General features: G+C 35.4%; 2 protein-coding genes and 2 pseudogenes across 2 annotated transcripts; all 4 read left to right on the top strand.

The window, feature by feature from the left end:
• The window catches only part of LOC122135924, a 140,364-nt pseudogene that overhangs the window by 7,548 nt on the left and 111,649 nt on the right, over positions 1-21,167 (top strand).
• Positions 374-1,795, top strand: LOC122135923 (transmembrane protein 187-like). Its single transcript, XM_042717123.1, has one exon. The coding sequence runs from the start codon at positions 673-675 to the stop codon at positions 1,579-1,581; it is 909 nt and encodes a 302-aa protein (XP_042573057.1). The 5' UTR covers positions 374-672; the 3' UTR covers positions 1,582-1,795.
• On the top strand, positions 3,484-5,298 carry LOC109096086 (annotated as a pseudogene).
• On the top strand, positions 16,766-18,029 carry LOC109071090 (lectin-like). The gene is made up of 5 exons (XM_042717125.1): positions 16,766-16,836; positions 17,135-17,277; positions 17,359-17,499; positions 17,672-17,786; positions 17,950-18,029. The coding sequence occupies exons 1-5, from the start codon at positions 16,827-16,829 to the stop codon at positions 18,027-18,029; spliced, it is 489 nt and encodes a 162-aa protein (XP_042573059.1). The 5' UTR covers positions 16,766-16,826.

The following is a 21,167-nucleotide window of genomic DNA, read 5'->3' as shown; positions in this document are numbered from 1 at the left end:
AAGTAAGCACAGGTATATTTGTAGCAATAGCCAACAATACGGGTCAAAATTATTGACTTTTTATATCAAAAATCATTAGGATATTAAGTAAAGCTCATGTTCCATGAAGATATTTTCTAAATTTCCTACTGTAAATATATAAAAAAAATTGATTAATAATATGCATTAGAACTTCATTTGGATAACTTTAAAGTTTAAGTATTTTTATTTATTTATTTACTTTTCCACCCTCAGATTCCAGATTTTCAAATAGTTGTATCTCAGCCAAATATCATCCTTACAAACCATACATCAAAGGAAAGCTTATTTATTCAGCTTTCATATGATGTATAAATCTCAGTTTCAAAAAATTGACTCTTATGACTGGTTTTGTGGTCCAAGGTCACAAATGTTGATTCCAAATGTATATTCCAGTTCCAGAGCTATTCCATATACAGGAAATATGCGCACTGTACACAGATAGCCTTCATACATACTGCATTATACAAAGCTAGTATGAGCAGAATGGTTGTACAGAATTCCCAGCTCACTGTCATAACCAATGAAAGGCTGCAGTGGTCCTCACGTGATCTAGAATGCGGAAGCCAACCACTGTTTTGTACTTTGTACACAACATTCCACGTGTTTTGCTACTGTCCTTTTGAACTGGACTGTCTCTTTTTATATTAGAAAATGGCAATGTCAGCGCTCGTCCACGTTCTCATACCCTTCCTGCTTTGCATTGCGCTTGCAAACACTCACATTTTCGACAAAGTTTTGGTGGATGTCGCGTATGATCACTATGCGGAAAAGAGAGTCGACAACCTTCCTGCATTCTGGCAATGCCCGTTTAACTGTCTGATAAACTTGGGATACATATTATTAGGTATCTACTGGATCTTGCAACCGATGTCAGACAATAGAGACACCTGTGCAGCCGTCTACACCAAAGACGTGTTTGCGCTAATGGCAGTGACATATGGACCGGTGCAGTGGGTCCGCTTGGCCACCTTGCAGCACGCGCCCTCTGTTTTGGACCAGTGGTTCACTTTACATATTTTTTCGTGGGTGCTGGTGTGGTGTCATGTCGTTGACAAAGGATGGTCGTCCCCTTACGCCTTGATGGTGGAATCGTGCTCTGTCCTCAGCTATGGACTGGCGCTCTTTCACGACCGAGGGTTTGAAGTAGCCCTGGGTTGTCACATCGCCTTCGCTGTGTTCAAAGGCGTCCGAGCGCAGGTGAACCTCGGAGACACTGCGTCCATGCGCTACCTCTGCTTGGCCCTGCTGTCCTGCGCTGGTTTCGTGGTTCTCAAGCTTCTGGATCATTCTCTTGCAGAGTACTGGGTGTTTCAAAATCTCACTGGACATTTCTGGTCCAAAGTTTGCGACATTCTGCAGTTTCATTACAGCTTTTGTTTTCTCACCCGCCTTAGTGAAAATGCACACAACGCTCTCATAAATGCACGTACATTTATTCAGCTGAGTAATAAGGCAATGAACATGACATGTACGAACCCTAATTTAGTCTTGTCTTCAACAGTAATATTATGTCACAGACATGTACAAATTCTAATGATTAATGTGATCAAAGATTTGTAAAATCACAAACTAATTTGATGCTCTTCTTTGTTCAGTTTTATGTTCAAAACAGTGTCAGAAAATAACTTTGTAATTAATAGAGTTTTAAGGAAAACTGTCAAATATGTGAAATACTAATTTGGGGACAGAAAGACAAGAATTGCAATATTATATGCAATAATACATTTCAAAAGGCTATATGATCTCATTGAATAAACTTGAGCGCTGCATGTTTCAAATTCGCTGCTTTCTGCTGCTGTTACCGGGGAAACTGCTAGTTCCGAAAGTGAAACCTGCTGCTGGCAGAGAACGAGTTTGCTTTTTCAATAAGCCCGTCTGCTATTTTTGCTACATATTTTTAAATTTGAACCAGTGGATCGACAAAGAGCTAATGCATTTTAAAAATCTAAACAATTAAGACACTAAGATTTATTTCTGTAATTTAATATAATAATTGATTAATAATAGCCTAATTGTTTAAAGTAATATAATAATTGATACTTTTGACTCTGAAACATTTGGAATAACTATTTATTAATTTATTTTTAATGAGCACTTTTTAACTGTCCTCTTATGTTGTTTTAAGAATGTTCTCTAATAAAAAATAGGACCCTTGTACATTTGTTTGTTGCAAATTTACAGACAATGAAATTGAGAAGTTTATTTGTTGGGGTTATATTGCTGTCAAGTGACAACAAAGTTTTTGACATACAGACAAGTATGGTGACCCATACTCAGAATTGGTGCTCTGCATTTAACCCATCCAAAGTGCACACACACACAGCAGTGAACACACATACACACCGTGAACACACACCCGGAGCAGTGAACACACACCCGGAGCAGTGGGCAGCCATTTATGCTGCGGCGCCCGGGGAGCAGCTGGGGGTTCGGTGCCTTGCTCAAGGGCACCTCAGTCGAGGTACCGCCGGCCCGAGACTCAAACCCACAACCTTAGGGTTAGGAGCACTGATCTATATTATAGATCTATATCTAGATCTAGCACTGATCTATCACAGGAGCACTGATCTATATTATAGATCAGTGGTTAGGAGTCAAACTCTATAACCACTAGGCCACGACTTCCCACAACTTCCCACAATTGTCGTGTTATGCCACGCCACAACAGCTAAAGTCTACACTGGACGCGACAAAGCGACCGTTGAAAATCATTTGAAAATTGTGTCAGTATGTCATAAATAGAACGCAGCAGCAGTTTACTGTCAGGAATTTGTCAGTCGTGTTCAGCCCCCTCCCTCCGAAGCTTCGAATATTCAGTGTTGATTACTGCCGAAGCTTCAAAGCTCAAAAAATGGTATTTGAACCAGCCCTACATGATACACACACACACACACACACACACACACACACACACACACACAAACAGAGACGTGAATACTCAAATTTAAGAATTCTGTTGTTTCAGGTTTCTAGACTCTAGGTTCCTCTTCAGGAACTCGAGCTGCGTCGCAGATGCTTTGGGGAACGCCCCCAGCGTGAACTGCTCTGAATCACGTGTGTAATCATTCCAATGGATGGGAGAGACGTCATAGGCGGTGACGTCAGAGACCAGGAAGCTTAAAAGCACGTGCGCCGAAGCCGGCATTAGCCTTCTGTCCTCTCACAGACGGAGGGCATTATAGTCCATTCCTGCCCGGAGCTGTGGAAGTTTTGGGTGTGGCCTCTGAGGGGGCTCAACTCGTAGCTTCCGGTCTCTCAACGGAGGTTGTTGAGACCATCCTCCAATCCAGAGCTCTCTCAATGAGGAAACTGTACGCCTTGAAGTGGAAGCTTTTCACTTCTTGGTGCAGAGACCGCCAGCTCGACCCAGTTAACTGCCCGTTTGGTATAGTGCTGGAGTTCCTGCAGGCCCGATTCTCCACAGGGTTGACCCATTCCACCCTGAAGGTCTACGTGGCGGCCATTGCGGCCTACCGCGCCACTCTCGGTGGTCAGTCAGTGGGCAGACACCCCCTGGTTACACGTTTCCTCTGCAGTGCGCTGAGGCTGAGGCCTCTGGTACGTTCTCGTGTCCCCACATGGGACCTGGCTGTGGTGTTAGAGGCTCTCTGTAATCCTCCATTCAAGCCAATTGAGGAGATTTCTGATCGCCTTCTCACTATAAAGACTGTTTTCCTGTTAGTGATATCTTCTCTCAAGAGAGTTGGGGACCTACAGGCCCTTTCCGTGGCCCCGTCCTAATGTAATATGTCCCAAAAAATAACTACATGATACCATTATTTAATGGTTAAAAGTTGGAAAAGTTAGGATTTATTTCGTTTACTAAATTAGGCATGTAATAAACAGCTTTTTAACTGCTAACATTCTAACAAAAAAGTTTTTTTTGTTTTTTTTTTTGGCATTGGTGTTTCAGTATAGAACATCATGCTTATAACCTTTCCATTGCACAAAATGTCCTTCAAATTGTAAAATATTTTTCGTTAGAAAAGAAAAAGAACTGTTCACTGAAAGATTCTGTAGGGCACCCCAAATTCTTCTATAGCACCACTTTTGGAACCTTTATTTTTAAGGGTGCAGGATAAATTTGGGACAAAATGTTGTCATTTACATGAGGCTGCTGTACATACAAGTCTATCATCAGGCTGTGTTCTGCCTAAAGCATATCCAATGACTGGCTATGGGGACTGGTACAAAGTGGGGTCACATTGTGTGAAATACTTTGGCAGCCCTCTCAACTTCTCTGCAGCTGAGGTAAGTAGTTTCATTAGAACAAAATGACATGTTCACATTCTCCAAATGATTCTTTTTAATTTTACACAATCACATTTTAATTTGCGTTGACATTGTTGCTCTTCCCGCACAGTTCAGGTGCAGAAACAAAGCCCCTGGTGGACACCTGGTGTCAGTGCATAAGTCAAAGGCTAATAGTGATCTGCTCTGCTTTGTGATCAAGTTAAACCCACACAACCTACGCATCTAGGTTGGAGGCTTTGAGTTTTTTCAGGTAAATAAGACAGAAATTTTTTTTTTTTTTTTTTTTTTTTTTTTTTTTTTTTTAACATGTCTCGCTCTCTCAGTCTGGTAGATTCATCTGGACTGATGGTTCCTCCTGGAACTATCAAATTTGGACACTTGGTGAGCCCAACACTGTCTTCAGCTACAAAGAAGACTGTGTGGAAATGAACTGGAATTGTAAGGGTTAAGCCTTACCATTTTACCAATAATTCTATTTACTTGCAAAACCATTGCATGAGTAGTATAAAATATAATTTATAATCTATAATAATTATTCATTCTCTGTTGGTTGAAACTTTTTCTACTTTTTCAGATGTTGGCAAATGAAATGACAATGCTTGTTGTGTGAAAAACAAAACTACATGTGTGGCTTCAAAGTGATGACAGCTTTGACTCAGACTTTGGGCCTAGACTGAACATTTTTATCAGGTTATCATTACATGAAACCTTCAACATAAAACATTGTTTAAAACTGTGAAAAATGCAATGAGTTTTCAAATTAATTAAAAATTGTTTTCTAATAAAAATAATGAGTTGGTGGAATAGATCTGCTATGCTGCTACGCTGCTGTTGCTGTGAGCATGTAAGAAATATTGCTGCGGCACATACAGTATATATGAATAATCCCTATAGCATACAATAAACCACTTGTAGCAGATCTATACAGGTTGGAGCTGGGAAAGGTGGAGGATTTCTGAAGCACACTGCAAACTTCTACAGCAGACACTTGCCAGGTATTTGAATGTTTAGCAGTGAGCTCATAGGCTACTGATACAGGAGAGAACCAATCAGCTGTGCCATGTGACAATGATGTAATTATGTCATATCGAGTCAGATCTATCGAACTGCACAATCTAGAGTTTCATGCCAGAACTTTGGATATTTGAGGGAAATATGCTTTTATCTATATTTGTCACAGTACATTTACATGTAGATTTCACATTCATAATGTAATTATTATCGTATTATTACTCTTCTCACATCAGCCACTAGAAGGGGCTGTAAAAGCCTCAAATGAAATTTCATTCAGACTGACCACAGTCCAATAAACTGAGGTGTGCTGTCCCTGAGGTCCACTTACTGTATAATGTTATCAATATTTTTAGATAAAAAAAAATAATAAAAAAAAATACATAATTTAGAAGTAAAAGGCTATTTCCTGTCCTGTTTTTAATCCCCCTCATCAGAACACTCTGTTTGAATAGATGTGGTGGATTGTAGACTCTGAAGTAAATGCCCACTGCTATGATTGGCTAACAGTTGTGTGTGTTTGACAGCCTATGTCCTTCATAGACAGGCTGCTGTGATTTAGGTTAAAAACGCATAAATGAATACTCATATAAAATGATCTGTTTAACAGACAAAGCAATCGTAATAAAAAAAATTACTCACACTATTGTGTTGCAACATTACTGTCGGATCCATATATATAATCTGCTGTAGAATATATATATAATCAGTGGCTTGGTTATAATATGTGGGTATAAAAATGGATAAGAAGGTTGAAACGGTAACGATGGATAGAGGGGTTAGTGTTCATTGAACAAATAGGAGAAGACCATTTAAGAAGTCGAGTGTAGGGAAGGGGGTTACTGATACAGATGGTGCCAGTGAAGCATGGAAAATGCTGGGGTAAGTTCATATTTTATGTTATTAGTTTTGTTTTAGGTTTTAGTTATTTTATGTTTGGCCTCGTATATTTTGGCAAATATATGGTTCAAGGTAATGAGGATGGTTAAAACAAAAAATGGCACAGATAGGAGGGATTAAGCTTCTATCATGGAATTGCAGGGGGCTGCGGAAACTAAAAAAAGATTAAACAGGTGATGACTAGAATTAAGCAGATACAGGCAAATGTGGTATTCTTGCAAGAGTCACACATGACTAAGGAGGAAGTGATCAAAATTGAAAGAAGGTGGCAAGGACAGGTATTCTCGGCATGTTTTACTACACAAGCCAGAGGGGTAATTACATTAATACATAAAGCTGCGCCATTTCAAGTAAATAATGTTATTAAGGACCCAGCTGGCAGATTTGTGATTATTCAGGGAAGATTGGTAACAGAGATAATAAATTTAGTAAATATCTATGGCCCTAATAAGGATGACTCTAAATTTTATAGCAACATATTTCTGTGGGTGGCTTCATTACCAGGTCAGGTTATAATGGCGGGGGATATGAATTGTTACACTTGATCCAGGAAAAGATAGATCTACGGGAGTTGATACCACACATGTGAATTCTAGAAAACAGATTCTACATTTTATAGGAGAGCTTAAACTAGTGGATATATGGAGGCATCTTAACCCAAAACAGACTGCATATTCATGCTATTCGGCAACACACCAAACTTACTCTAGAATAGACTACTTTCTTGTGTCAGCCCAATTGCTTTCAAAATGTATAGATTGTCAATACCTTAGTATTGTCATTTCTGATCATGCACCAGTGTCTTTGTCAAATTACTAAACAAAATTAGTTAAAGATACCCCTAAATGGCGATTCCAGCAAAGTTGGCTTAAAGATGCGTCATTTGTAGAGTTCTTGGGCAATCAAATTGACAATTACTTTGAAACAAATCAATTGGAAACTTCAGCAGGAATTCGGTGGGAGGCATTTAAATGTTTTATTCGGGGACAAATTATTAGTTTTTGTAGTTCTAAAAGTAAAAAATCTCGACAGGAGTTACAAGATTTGGAAAAAGAGATTAAAGAGCTGGAAAATGAAGTATATCATAGTGATTCGATATGTGCAGATAAACATAAACAGCTATTAATGCTTCGATCTAAATATAATACATTTTCTGCAAATAAAACTGTAGCTAAGTTATTAAAGCTGAAACAAACATTTTATGATCAAGGCAAAAAGACAGGTAAAGTGTTGGCGTGGCAAATTAAAAATAAAAAAGCAAATGGAGAGGGCGGTAGATTCGATTGTAGAGTCAGATGGTAATATCATTGTTGACCCACAAGAAATTAATAATTCATTTAGATCATATTATATGAAACTGTATAATTCTGAATGTATTTCGGGTTCAGAAATACAAAAAACTTTTTGGGATAATTTGGAGTACCTAGTATACCAGAAGAACATAAAGATGAAATAGGAAAAGACATTAGTTTACAAGAGGTGGTAGAGGCAATCGATCTGATGAAAGCGGGTAAGGCGGCGGGACCTGATGGTCTCCCCATAGATATATATAAAAAATTTAAAGATAAATTAGTAAGACCTATGTTAGACATGCTAGAAGAAGCCTTTGCGGAGAATAAACTTCCTATGTCTTTGAATGAAGCTATAATTATTTTATTGCCTAAATCAGGAAAACCTAACAATAAATGTGAAAAATTTCGACCTATAAGTTTACTCAACTCAGACACTAAAATCCTGAGCAAAATTTTGGCAAGAAGATTAGAAACTGTAGCATCTTACGTCATAGGGGTGGATCAGAATGGTTTTATGATAAATAGGCAAGGATGTCATAATGTAAGAAGAGTGCTAAATATTCTGCAGCAACAAAAGGGGGAAAAAGATACTGCATTACTAGCACTAGATGCAGAAAAGGCATTCGATAGGGTGGGATGGGATTTTCTGTTTGATGTTTTAATTCGGTTTGGAGTTGGAGAAAAATACTGCAAATGGGTTAAATTGTTATACCAGAATCCTTCGACAGAGGTCTTAACTAATAATTTTATATCAAAATCATTTAATATTTCTAGGGGATGTAGACAGGGATCGCCTCTTTCCCCTCTCCTTTTTCTGATGGCTATTGAACCCTTGGCAATTGCCATCAGAAAAGAAAGTGATATAAAAGGTATAGAAATGTTTGGCAGTGAACATAAAATAGCGCTATTTGCTGATGACGTTATATTATTTTTAAAGAAATTAGACTCAACCATTCCGGCTTTAATTCAAATTATAGAGACATTTGGGAAAATCTCAGGGTATCGAATCAATAATTCAAAATCTTCAGTTATGTTGCTGAATGAAGAAGAAAGGAAAAGTCCTATCAGTAAGGTAGATATGTTTAATAATGTGGAAATTTTCACATATTTGGGAATTAAAATTACTCCAAAACTGGAAGACATAGTAACAAAAAATTATAATTCAATGTTTGAGAATACAGTGACGCTGGTTGAAAGATGGGCTTCTTTACCGTTGTCTTTAATAGGAAGAATTAATATTTTAAAGATGAATATTTTACCTACATTTACAAAACAATATCAAAAAATACAAATTACACCGCCTAGTAATCTGTTTTCTAGACTTAAAAAGTTAATTATTAAATTCATTATGGAACAATAGAAGATCCAGAATTAGATTATCTCTTTTATATTTGCCATTTGATAGGGGTGGGCTTCAATGCCCTAATTTTAAATGGTATTATACTGCTGCCCAGTTAAGATCTATTATGTTTTTCTTCTCAACATCTAATGAACAACCTGTATGGGTAGAAATGGAAAAAAACTCTATTCCGAATAAAATACCCTTGGAATCATATTTATATGATTTGGATCGTAAAATTCTACAGAAAATGAAGGGTAAGGTTACGAATCCAATGGTTTTAAATATGGTAAGGGTATGGTATGAGACGCAGAGATATTTGAATATCTCCTATACAAGTGAGATATCTCGCTACTGTCCAATATGGGGAAATCCTAAGTTTAGTCCCGGAAAAGTAGATGTAGGTTTTAAGACATGGGCAGAAAAAGGTATTAAAAGTATAAAAGATTTATATAAGGAAGACAATCTTATGTCATTTCAAGAATTGAGTAATACATTTGATATACCTAAAAGTAATTTTTTTTTAGGTACTTACAGATAAGAAGTTTCATTTTATCATTTCAAAAAAGTACTGGAAATATACCACCATTATCAGTTTTGGAAAGAGTAGTCACCAAAGATTGTTATGATAAAGGTCGGATTTCACTTCTGTATAATATGTTGGTAGAGGGCTCCCCAGAGTCTTCTAAGCTCTCGTTTAGGAGCATGGAGTAAGGATCTTAACGAGGAGATCACACCAGATGAATGAAGTGAGATTTGTCAAGATGCTCAAGTACAAACAGTCAATACAAGATTAAAGTTGTTACAATATAATTGGCTTATGCGAGTATACATAACTCCAGTATTATCAAACAAATTTAATGAAAATATACCAGATACATGTCCCAAGTGTAAGGTTTGTAAAGGCACCTATTTCCATTGTATATGGGAATGTGAAGAAATATCGAAATTCTGGAAAGAAGTGCATAATATGATTGGTAAAATAATAAATGTGAGTCTTCCTTTTGGACCAAGGATTTTTCTAATGCATTTGTATCCTAAGCTTAAGTCAAAGGAATGTATCTTTATTTCTATGTGTATCTTGCAAGCTAAACGCCTCATTGCATTACAATGGAAAAATCTAGAACCACCCAGCATAAAAAGGTGGCTCAGGGAGATGGTACTGAATATGTCAATGGAGAAAATAACATATATTATTAAAGGAAAGGGTAAGAATTTTTGAAGATGTTTGGAATCCCTTTAGATCCTTCATAGAGAAGGAGGATAGTGACATGTTTAAGGAGACAATTGAAGAAATCCTAAATAATATGAATAATTTTTATTATTATTCCTTAATAATTTTTATTATTTTTTTTTTTTTTTTTTTTTTTTTTTTGTGTTTTAATTCATTAGTCTTGTGGATGTGAGTCCTGTACAAATTGAGATATGCTAAGTTGTAACGATGCGAAGACATCAATATGTGTCTATACTGCATTTTGTATTTTTGTTCCTGGTGTGTGTGTAATACATGTTGTTAAAAAAGTTAATAAAAAATATATAATCAGTGATGTAGAAGCAGACGTTGATCTTCTTCTGCAGAGGTGGGGTTTAGCCACACTATTACATCATAGTGGCACATTCCACAACCTGTCGTTTTGGCTTCAATATAAGCTGTTTTGAGACTAACAAGAAAGATTTGAGTTTTGAAACTTACAGAATGTTTTTATCATACAGTGACCTCTTATATGTCAAAAGATCAAGAGAATTTTGGTTTCTCAGTTCATGGCCCCTTTAAATAATAATAATAATAATATTAATAATAATAATGTAGGGGCAAGCAACCCACACATCACTGATACATAATTCACACATCACTGACATACACACACACATATGCATATTTGACACATCACCTTTAAGAGTTAGAGAGTTTTGTTGATGCGTAGTTAAGATGCAGAGAGTGTGAAAAGAATAAATATATGACTGTTCTGGTCTGATGCAGCAATCTTGATTCTGTGTATTTTTGATAGCTTATAAAAGCTACGATAAAATAATAATAATAATTAAAAAAAAAAAACTATGACCTGTGAGATATGGACCTTATTTAGGGTAAGACAGCATTTAATGTGGTGCCACTGGAATCAAGGCACGTAGACATAGGGTGCATTCCGATCAACTGAAAGTGTCCTAAATAGTGGACCTAACATGGTATTCAACACTCTTCAATCCAATCTGGGGAAATTTACTCACCAGTCATTGCACATCACACCAATACTGCAAAAAGCTAGACTAAAATAAGCACAGTGAAAAAGAAACTGAGGTTCTGGAATTTTTATTGAATTTACCCTTGATCGTTTGCAACAGTCAAAATGCAACCATCATGTTTACAGCTTAAACATTAAACAAATACACTTCTTAGACTAAATAAGTTAAATGTCATGTTAAAAATCGCTACAGACATTTATTATTCAGTTAAAGTATTTTATATATGACTTTACATTAATTAAATGATAATAAATTAATATTTACATAATTTATTATCTAAACATACAATATACTCAACTTTTGTTTATGTTTGAAGACTTTGCAAGTTGTTCAAATTCAAAATGAACACATTTTGTCATGTCAAATGAACTTCAACAGATATCCCCTGTTTAGGGAGTAGTGTGCAGTGAACTGAGATGAAATGAGCTGAAAGCTATGCAGTCTGTTCAGTTAACTGTACTGTCTTAAGTTCGTAGGTCATGTCAAATTTTTTGTCAACTGGAAATATATTTTAATGTGTTGTTGACTTAATCAACAGTACTGTTGGTTTCTGTTTGAGTCAAAGCACATCACTGACATCTGTTCACAGTGTTATGAAGCATCCATTAAACAAACACAGGCCAAAGTTTGCTTGAAATTACCAACAAAGACATTTCTAAATGTCTTTTTAGCACATTTATCTCTCTTTTTTTACCATACTGTACCTAAACACATTATTATACATTTAAGCCTCTAAAAAGGATGTAAACAAGACAAAACAAGAGTTTATAGCATACATACTATTTTTGGCAGTTTTGTCATCTAGCTGTAATTGTGAAAAAGAAATTAGATGAACTAATGCTTTTTGCAGCATAATGCTGTATAATAAGCACAGCTTAGATATCATGAAGCAAGATTTTTAAGGGTGTTATATGTGTTAATTCTGAAAGTAAGATGTGACAATAAAATGTGAGGAAAAAATGTGAGAGAAAGAGGATGGGTTGTGAAAATGAAAGCCATATGGTATGGCTGGCTTAAAAATTAAGTAAAATGATCTTGTTAAATAGTGAAGTTAACAGAAAACTTTTACACTTATCGTGTGTTACATCATGTGTTTATGTTGTGGCCCTGTGCTAAAATGTACACATCAATCTGCACTAGATTTGTGTAGATAGTAAAAATGTGTAAAGCAACCAAGTCTACTGAGCAATCGACTTGAGAGCTGCAGCAGCTTGGGCAGCACTGATACTGAGCGGTCACAACGGTATCTGTAACCACAAGAATTGGGGGTTTCATTTTCTGCTGTGGAAAAGTAGTAACTTTTCAGGTGTTTGTCATTTACTAGATGCTTCTTTATGAGCCTCTGCAAACTACTGTCTACAAAAATAGTCCCCAGAGTGACACTTAAAACACTCTGCTCCCATAAATGCTGCATGCATCTGAAATGGAAACTTCTACAAATGCATATATGTCAGCCTCAAAAATAACTGTCTTTAGTAAATCCTGACAGTCATTTTTAATTCCAAAAGAGGGTTTGCGCTGGTGCAGGCTGGTAGTAAATCTGGCCCTTAATGATACACAGCACACCCAAATGTTACAAGACAGTCCCACTTAGATCACATTTTCACAATTAAATAAATACTGAAGTAAATTAATGAATAACTAACGAATTGATTAATGTGTTTAAAAAAAAAAAAAGTATGCTGAACTGCAGTCACTGAAGAAAAATGCATTGCAATGTTGAATTTCAGACTCATTAACATTTCTGTTTAAAAATACCACCTATAATATAATAATATCATCTTATTTTGCTTTACAAATTAGCTTATATCAAGAAATAATCTTGTTTACGTTTGCATTAAGATGATTTTTCTTACCCCAAGGCAGATAATTTTACTTGTTTTAAGTAAAATGCACTTAAATGCACTTGTTTGCCCCCCTAAATAATCATATATAAATAGCATGATAAAAAATAATAGTATTTAAAAAAAAACAATAAATATTATTATAGTGAAAGTGCAAAAAAAAAAAAAAAAAAATCCATCCATCTTTAAAATGTATTTATGTTTCCCAAATATACTGTGATAAACCTATAATAATGATTCATATTTTAGAAGTGTCGGGACGGATTTCGCGGGGAATTCAGTAGGCTACGTCATTCGCCCGTCGGTGACACGCCATATAAACCACTGTGGCTGACCTATTACATTACTCAATAATGATGTTAAGGTGTTTGCCATTATTTTTGCAGAAAGATTAAAAAAATGTTTAGAACAAATTATAGATGATTGCCAATCAGGATTCATGAAGGGCAGACATGTAACTAATAATATTCATTTGGTCCTAGATTTAAATGATTATAATGATTATATTGATAGTGAAAGTTTTATATTTTTTCTAGATTTTGTAGATCCACAAATTTATATTTGAGACTGGATTTTTTTGCGTTGGTGATTTCTTTAAAAGGGCCATTTATACTTTATATAATGGGTGTAATAGCTCAGTAAAACTTGCAAATGGCACTACCCCCAGATTTCTCTTAGAAAGAGGCATAAGGCAGGGATGCCCAGTATCTCCTTTTTTATTTTTACTTGTAACCCAGACAATTACCCTTTACAATAAGCAAAATATAATTTTCACGGAATCAGGATTTTAGAAAGAGAAATGAAATGCAATCAGTTAGCAGATGATACAACAATATTTGTTAGAGCTTCATTAGAAATTAAAAAACGTGATTGATTATTTGAATGACTTTTCAGTGGTTTCAGGGTTAAAAATTAAATTTAAACAAATGTGAGTTGTTTCATCTGAAAAATAGTGAACTTTTTGATATTAATGGCATCCCTGTAAAGAATGTTGTTACCTATTTAGGAATCAAAATATGTCAAGATGAAAAGGAAATGGGACAGCTTAATTTTCAACCTGTGGTTCAAAAAGTTAAAAATAGATTTAATTTATGGTCAATGAGAGACCTGTCAATGAACGGTAGAATTCTTTTATCAAAAACTGAATGTCCATCTCGTCTGCTCATCCTGCTATTTCTCTAGAAGTCCCTACTAACATCATTAAAGAAGTAGATAAAAATCGATACAATTTCAGTTGGAGAAATAGATCTCATTAAAAAGGTAGGCCTACCTTAACTAATTTGGTTGGTAATGGAGGCTTAAATGTGCTTGACTTCAGCACATCAAATGCAATTTTAAGGAATAGATGGATCAAGCTGTCACAATTATGGACTGTTTTTGTTTTGTTTAAATATGATAAATATTATTTAGCGTAAATATGAAAGTTTGTTGTCACAAAGAAAAATCGACCATGAATCGACCATAAAATGTTTTGTTTGCAGGGGTACATTAGTGCCTTGAACCGCATGCATCCACCCACGCACCGGAACAGTGCCGGAGCTCAACCAAAACATCTTGATCTTGATCTTCCTCAAGACGCATGCATGCAGTTTTATTTTTAACCGCTAGAGGGCTTAACCAGTAACTGTCTATCATGGTTGGACCTGCAGGTCTCTGGTGGATTTCGTTTGACTTGATATCCTTTTAAGGTAAAGAGCAACCATTGACTGTGGCATTGCGAAACGGAACATACAGGCCACGTACGTTTTAACTGTAGCTGGCTTTAAATGACCAACTATTTTTTTAATTAGCCTATGTTTTATCATCCTGTAGTACAGTGGTTCCCAATCCTGGTCCTGGAGAGCCCCCAACACTGCACATTTTTGGTGTCTCTCTTATCTGACACACACATTTGAGGTCTTGGAGTCTTCACTAATGAGTTGATGAGTTGAATCAGGTGTGTTTGAATAGGGAGACATCTAAAATTTGCAGTGTTGGGGGTTCTCTAGGACCAGGATTGGAAACCACTGCTGTAGTAGATCATCTATGGATAATTTGTAACATTTGGAAAGTTTAAACAAATTTATCTTAGCTGTACCTAAATAAATGATTAGGCTATACATTTAAGCAGTATCATGAACCTTTAACTGTGATATATATTTAAAGAAGACCCTATACCTTTACGAAAATTAACCATGGTTTTACTACAAATATTACCAAAAACCATGGTATCAATAGTTAAACCATGGTAACCACAAATTAACCATGGTTTTGCAACACTAACCATAGTTTAACCATGGTATTTGTAGTAAAACTGTGGTTATACAAATGGTAGTCAATACTCCAAAAAAACATGGTTACTACAATTTTACTGTAATAACACCATGGTTCATTTTTGTAAGGGTATGTAAAAAAAAATCCTCAGCAATAAAGCAAAAAGAGAGTTGAAAAGAACCAACATCAATGATTAAGTTTGTAAGAGAAGGTAAAAAAAAAAAACACCAACTACAGCAACAACAAACAACATCTTACAAAAGGAATGGGAGACGAGAGTAGATCTGGGAGGGAAAATTGCTATTACTATTTTTGACAGTTATGTTCTAGCTACAATAATGAATGGAAAATTAGAAGAATTAATGCTTCATGCCACCTAATGCATTATGGTCTAATACAAGTAGCTTTGTTTTATCATGAGGCATCATAAGGCCAGCTTTAAGGGTTTTTTATGTGTGATAAAAAAAAAAACTGAGAAGGAGATGTGAGAGAAATAGGAGGGGTTGTGAAAATTAAAGTGGTACAAAGTTACTGGCAGATGAATTTAATTCAAATTAAGTGACGAAGCGATTCAGGTTGATAACTGTCGCCAGCAGTGTCAGGTGGAGTTTAAGATCAACAACTGTATCTTCAACCACAAGACTTATTGGTCTTGTAGTAGACTTTTCAGATACTTGTCATTTACCAGATTGCCCTCTTTCTGACCATGTACTGTCTATTGAAACCCATTTTAAATATAAAAATATAAATAATATAAATATAATAATTAATACTTCATGTGTTAGTATTGTAGTAGGGTGTGTTGTTTTGATTGTTGTTGTTCTTTGTTTTGTGTTATGTTTTTGGATTCTTGTGTAATAGGACCCCCCTGAAACAACGATTTTTGGCATTTATCCTAAAGAATAAAATTTGTCGCAATTTTAACCTGTTTTCCAATCACAATACTGATAGGGTGGGGAAAAGACAAGAGAAGGGTCATGCAAATGTAGGAAATAAGATGCAGATATATTTCTTGTTTGGTTTGAACCATTACTTAAAGTTAAAAGTGCATAATGACTCAGATTGTAAAGAGAAGAGTGCAGTAATCATGTCAAGTAATCAAGTAATCATGTTTCAATCCACCAGGACACGATCTCTCTTCTCATTCTTTCCTTTTTTTTTTTTTTTTATTAATTGAAACTTGAATGCATAGGTTGATCTTCATAAACTTTAAGAGTTCACAGAAAAAAAATCTATTTATTTTTTCTTAATTATATTAAATATATTTATGTTTAAAATGCTTTCAGTCACTAGATGTGTGTAACGGTTTCTTGTACTGTGTGTGAATAAAAAAAAACCGTGTTCTTTCACCTTAAGATAAGTAAGACAGAGAAGAGGAGGAGTTGTGAAATCGAATGGAAAGGTATAAAAATAAGGTGAGACAGATGCTAAATTTATTGTGAGGGACGAAGACGACGACAGAAGCTGGTGCACTACAATGGCAAGTCTTTGTATCATATATATATATATATATATATATTATATATATATATATATATATATATTATATACACACAGTCTACTATTTGTGCTTAATATAATCATATTCCACTTCTTCGACAGGTCAAATCAGGATCTATTGGCGTTCTGTTGATGATTCTCCTTTTTGGGAGTGGAAATTCTTAAAAAATGGAGAGAGGTCATTATTGATTCTCATACTAAAATATATTTTATGTTGACTTTTCATAATTTATCTATTACTTCACACACATTTTCTTAATGAGCCCCTAAAATTAATTAAAGGCAAACCAGGTGATGTTAAACAAAAATGTGGATATGGTTTATAAGTATTTGTTGAGATGACTTGCTTTGAGTATGCATTAGTAGATTAACAGAGTGATAAATTAAAAGTTCATCTTTTAAACAGGCAAGAAATACTACACACGTATCATATTTATAAAATTCCTAGAGTTCAAACATGTGATTCTGTCATTTAGAGTTTGCTGCAGGCTGTACAAATGTCACTGCAGAGTGTTCTATGCCTAAACTGTGTAATGTGGACAGCTTCACTGACTGGTACAAAGTGGGTAGTGTCTGTGTCAAATACTTCGACAGACCTCTCAACTTCACTGACGCTGAGGTATGTTTTTTTGTACATGCAATGTGAAAAAAAATCAATGTAATGTGTAGTTATTAAATGTTCTTCCTTGTTCATATCCAGTTCAACTGTAGGACCAAAGCCCCTGGAGCACACCTAGTGTCGGTGCATGAAGAAGAGCACAATGATTACCTGCTCTGCATTGTGAAAAAATTCAACCCAAATAACCTGCGCATCTGGCTCGGAGCTTTTGAACTTTTTAAGGTAAAAAACGACCTGAAATGTGCAGGTGTTTACAAACAGGGAGAGCAAAGAGAAATGACTGATTTTATGTTTTTATCTGGTTTTCTAAGACATGCATGCACTATAGTTTTTCACTAACGACTTTTATTTTGTCTTTCTTACTTTTTTCTTCTTTAAAATCTCATTCTCTCAGTCTGGTAAATTTCTTTGGGTTGATGGATCCAACTGGGATTTTCAAAAATGGAAACATGGCGAACCCAGCCATATGTACAACAGCATAGAGGAATGTGTGGAGATGAACTGGCACGGTAAGAACAGAGAGACACTAATGGGTTATAGGATAATCACATTGAATTTTAAGTGAAATGTTTTGCTAAATGATTTATTCCAGTGATGCTGTGAGGAATATTTGGTAAGACACACTGCAGGAGGTAGAATAATCTCTTCATTTCACTGTCCCCTCATTTTCAGAGGATGGCAGATGGAATGACCACGCTTGTCATGTCAAGAAAAACTACATAGTGTGCCTTCAAACGAAAATGCCGTCTTGAAAACCAGGCTCTGAGGGAGATGGAGTAATTTTATCTGGGTACTGTCCCATAAAACTTTCTGAATAAAATGATATTCTCTGCATCAACAAAAAACTTACAATAAAAATAATTCCTTCCAATAGCTTTAAAATACTAATAATAAAGAATTTTTGCAATCAAAATGATCAGTTTTTTTATTTTTTTGATTGTTTGTCTGATTATGACTGACTGTAATGACTACACTTATAAAAATAAAGGTCCCAAAAGGGTGTTTTTGCATAGATAACCATATAACCATCCCAAAATAACAAAACAACAAAAAATTAAAAAATTAAAAAATTAAGAAGAAGAAGGAACATAAAAATATAAAAGAACCTTTTTCGAATATAAAGAAGCTTTTTTGCATTTGAAAGGTTCCGTGGATGTTCAAGGTTCTTCATAGAACCACTGATGCCAAAAAAGAACCTTTATTTTTAAGAGTTTATAGATATTTAGGAGACCAGATCTCTGTGTAGAGCACTGGATGTTGTCAGACAAAAATCTCATTAGATCATTACAATAATGGCAAAATTAATTTTTGGAAATGTAAACTGATATTTCATACTGACACACTACAGCAAAAGATAGAAATAACTTTAAACCTTAATAACTTTAAACTTAAAACCATTTTTAGCTGGAGAAAAATTATATTGTTCTAATAATTTTGGCCACCACTTTATGCTTGTGTCAGTTTAATAAAAAAAATAAAAATGTATGACAATTAGAGATTAGACTGTACAGAAATTGAAATCTACACGCTAATACACACTACACTCATTAGTGCTGTGTTCGATACATCGTTACCACAAGTATCGATATAGCTGGCCCTATATCGATATTGTGGCACGTGCACAGCAGTGGACAGCGCTTAATTTGAATACAAGAACACCGTTTAAAATGGAGTAGAAAAGTGCAAGGTTTCTAAAAACTAGAGCATAATATATATTTATTTACATTATAGTCAAATAAATGAAATAATAAGAGCACAAGTATAGATCTGGAACTCCTTTAAGTCTGTCTAAAAATCATTTAGTAATTTCAATGTCTTCTGGTCCATATGCTTTCCTTAGGAAGGTGTGCTAGACACTGATTAATGTAACATAAAAATACAAAACATGTTTATATATTTTGCTATTGTATTGTGGAGTGACACTTTCATAAACTTTTCTATACTCCTCTGATTATATAATGGTAAATATTACAATAACATAGCACAACAACAGTGATCTGCAAGAATGATAAGCCTAATACTCACAATAAAAATAATAAGGTCATATACTGTAGATCATAACACAGTCTCGGAGGTAAGAAGTGGATTATCCTTCACCTGAAATGTTTGTCTTTTCATCCTGAAATGCGAGGCAAATGTTGGATCACAATATTAGGGACCACAGTTTTCACAAATCCCTTCACTCGATTGGGATGTTCTCTTTTATTCTGGACAGCAAGGGCAGTGACTGTAACATCGAGTGTATTTTACAGTATTAAACACGCATTTATACTGATTTCATCAGGCTCCGAAAATTCTTCAAAAAGAACACAAAGAATGGCCTTCTCAGCTGCAACTCTTGCTCAACACAAGGGTATTCAACACGCCACCGTTTCAGTTTAAAAAAAAGTTTTGCACCGTTTTGTCGGGGCTGACCACAGCCTAGATCAGTGGTTCCCAACCACGTTCCTGGAGGCCCCCTAACACTGCATGTTTTCCATGTCACACACCTGATTCAAATCATTAGCTCATTAGTAGAGACTCCAAGACCTGAATTGGCTGTGTCACTGGGACAACTTCTTTACAGACGTGACGTAATGACATGGCAGCATGCTCAAATTTCCCACGAAAACCTACCTGTACCAATCAGGCTAAAGTAAGGCGATAGTTACTTGCTCAAATATTGATTTCAGATAATTTTTAACCAAAAAAAGTTATGGACTGCAGCTTTAAGGTAGCCCTATAATATGAAATATACATGTTCTATTACAAATCTAGTCAGTATCGATGCTCCCTGTTGTGCAATGGATTGTGGAATGGATTTGTGCCAAAAAATAGTTGCAACTTCTGTTTCATCACAGATTTAATTAACTGATATTGATACATTTATAAATGTTTTAAAAGGCATTTAATTTTTTTTAACTTAAAATGTACTTTTCTTTCTCAATCAAGGTGTGGCCAAAGGTTTCATTGGTGTTTTGTCATCATTGCAAGATTTCAGATGCAACTTAGTCAGTTCTTCCAAGGTACCAAACACTGGCACGTGACCAGACCGCTCCACTGCAACTACATACTGTGTGTACTTTCCAGAATAGGAGTTAATTGTTTTCATTCCAGGTAATGTTTTTACTACAATTATAATGTGCTTTATTGTTCTCAGTGGCATCTGTGCTAATATTAGTCTGTTTCTTTCTTATTCCGAGGTCACCGTAGCCACCAGATCCAGTCCGTATCCAGCCCAGATGGGGGATCAGCACCTAGAGATAACCTCTACAGCCCTGAATGTCAGAGGAGACCATGTAAGCTAGATGAGCTGCAGACACAGATCCAAACAAAAGACCTCGCCATCCATACAAAAAAAACCACGAGACCCAGACAAGTCCTCTGCTCAGTCTGACTTGTGTTGCAGCCTAGAATTAAACCACACCATGCTGGTTTTGTCTGGCCAGAGGAGAACTGCCCCCACTGACTGTGCCTGGTTTCTTGTCCTCTTGCATTATTGACAAATATTTTCCTGTTTGACTTTGTAAAGCTGCTTTGACACAATCAGTATTGTATAAAGTGCTATATAAATAAAGGTGACTTGATTTTATATACTGTAACACCTGGTTCATTTTTTTTTTTTTTTTTTTTACTTCTTGTGAACAGTTGTAATATTTGTAAATGTTTGTTTGCAGAAATTTTGTTTAGCTAGTTTAGGTTTTTTTTAGTACATTAAACAGTTGAATCTGAATTTTACAGTTGTATTACAGATATAATGTTTGTCAAGTGGAGCTTTAAAAGGGATAGTTCACCCAAAAATTTACTGACCCTCAGGCCATCCAAGATGTAGGTGACTTTCTTCATTCCTGTATGTTTAGTCTGTATCAAATGTTATGAAAGGAGATTGTTATTTAATAAAGGCTATTATG

Source organism: Cyprinus carpio, chromosome B1 (assembly GCF_018340385.1).
Source record: "Cyprinus carpio isolate SPL01 chromosome B1, ASM1834038v1, whole genome shotgun sequence".
Lineage (NCBI taxonomy): Eukaryota > Metazoa > Chordata > Actinopteri > Cypriniformes > Cyprinidae > Cyprinus > Cyprinus carpio.
This window is presented reverse-complemented; position numbering and strand designations above follow the sequence as displayed.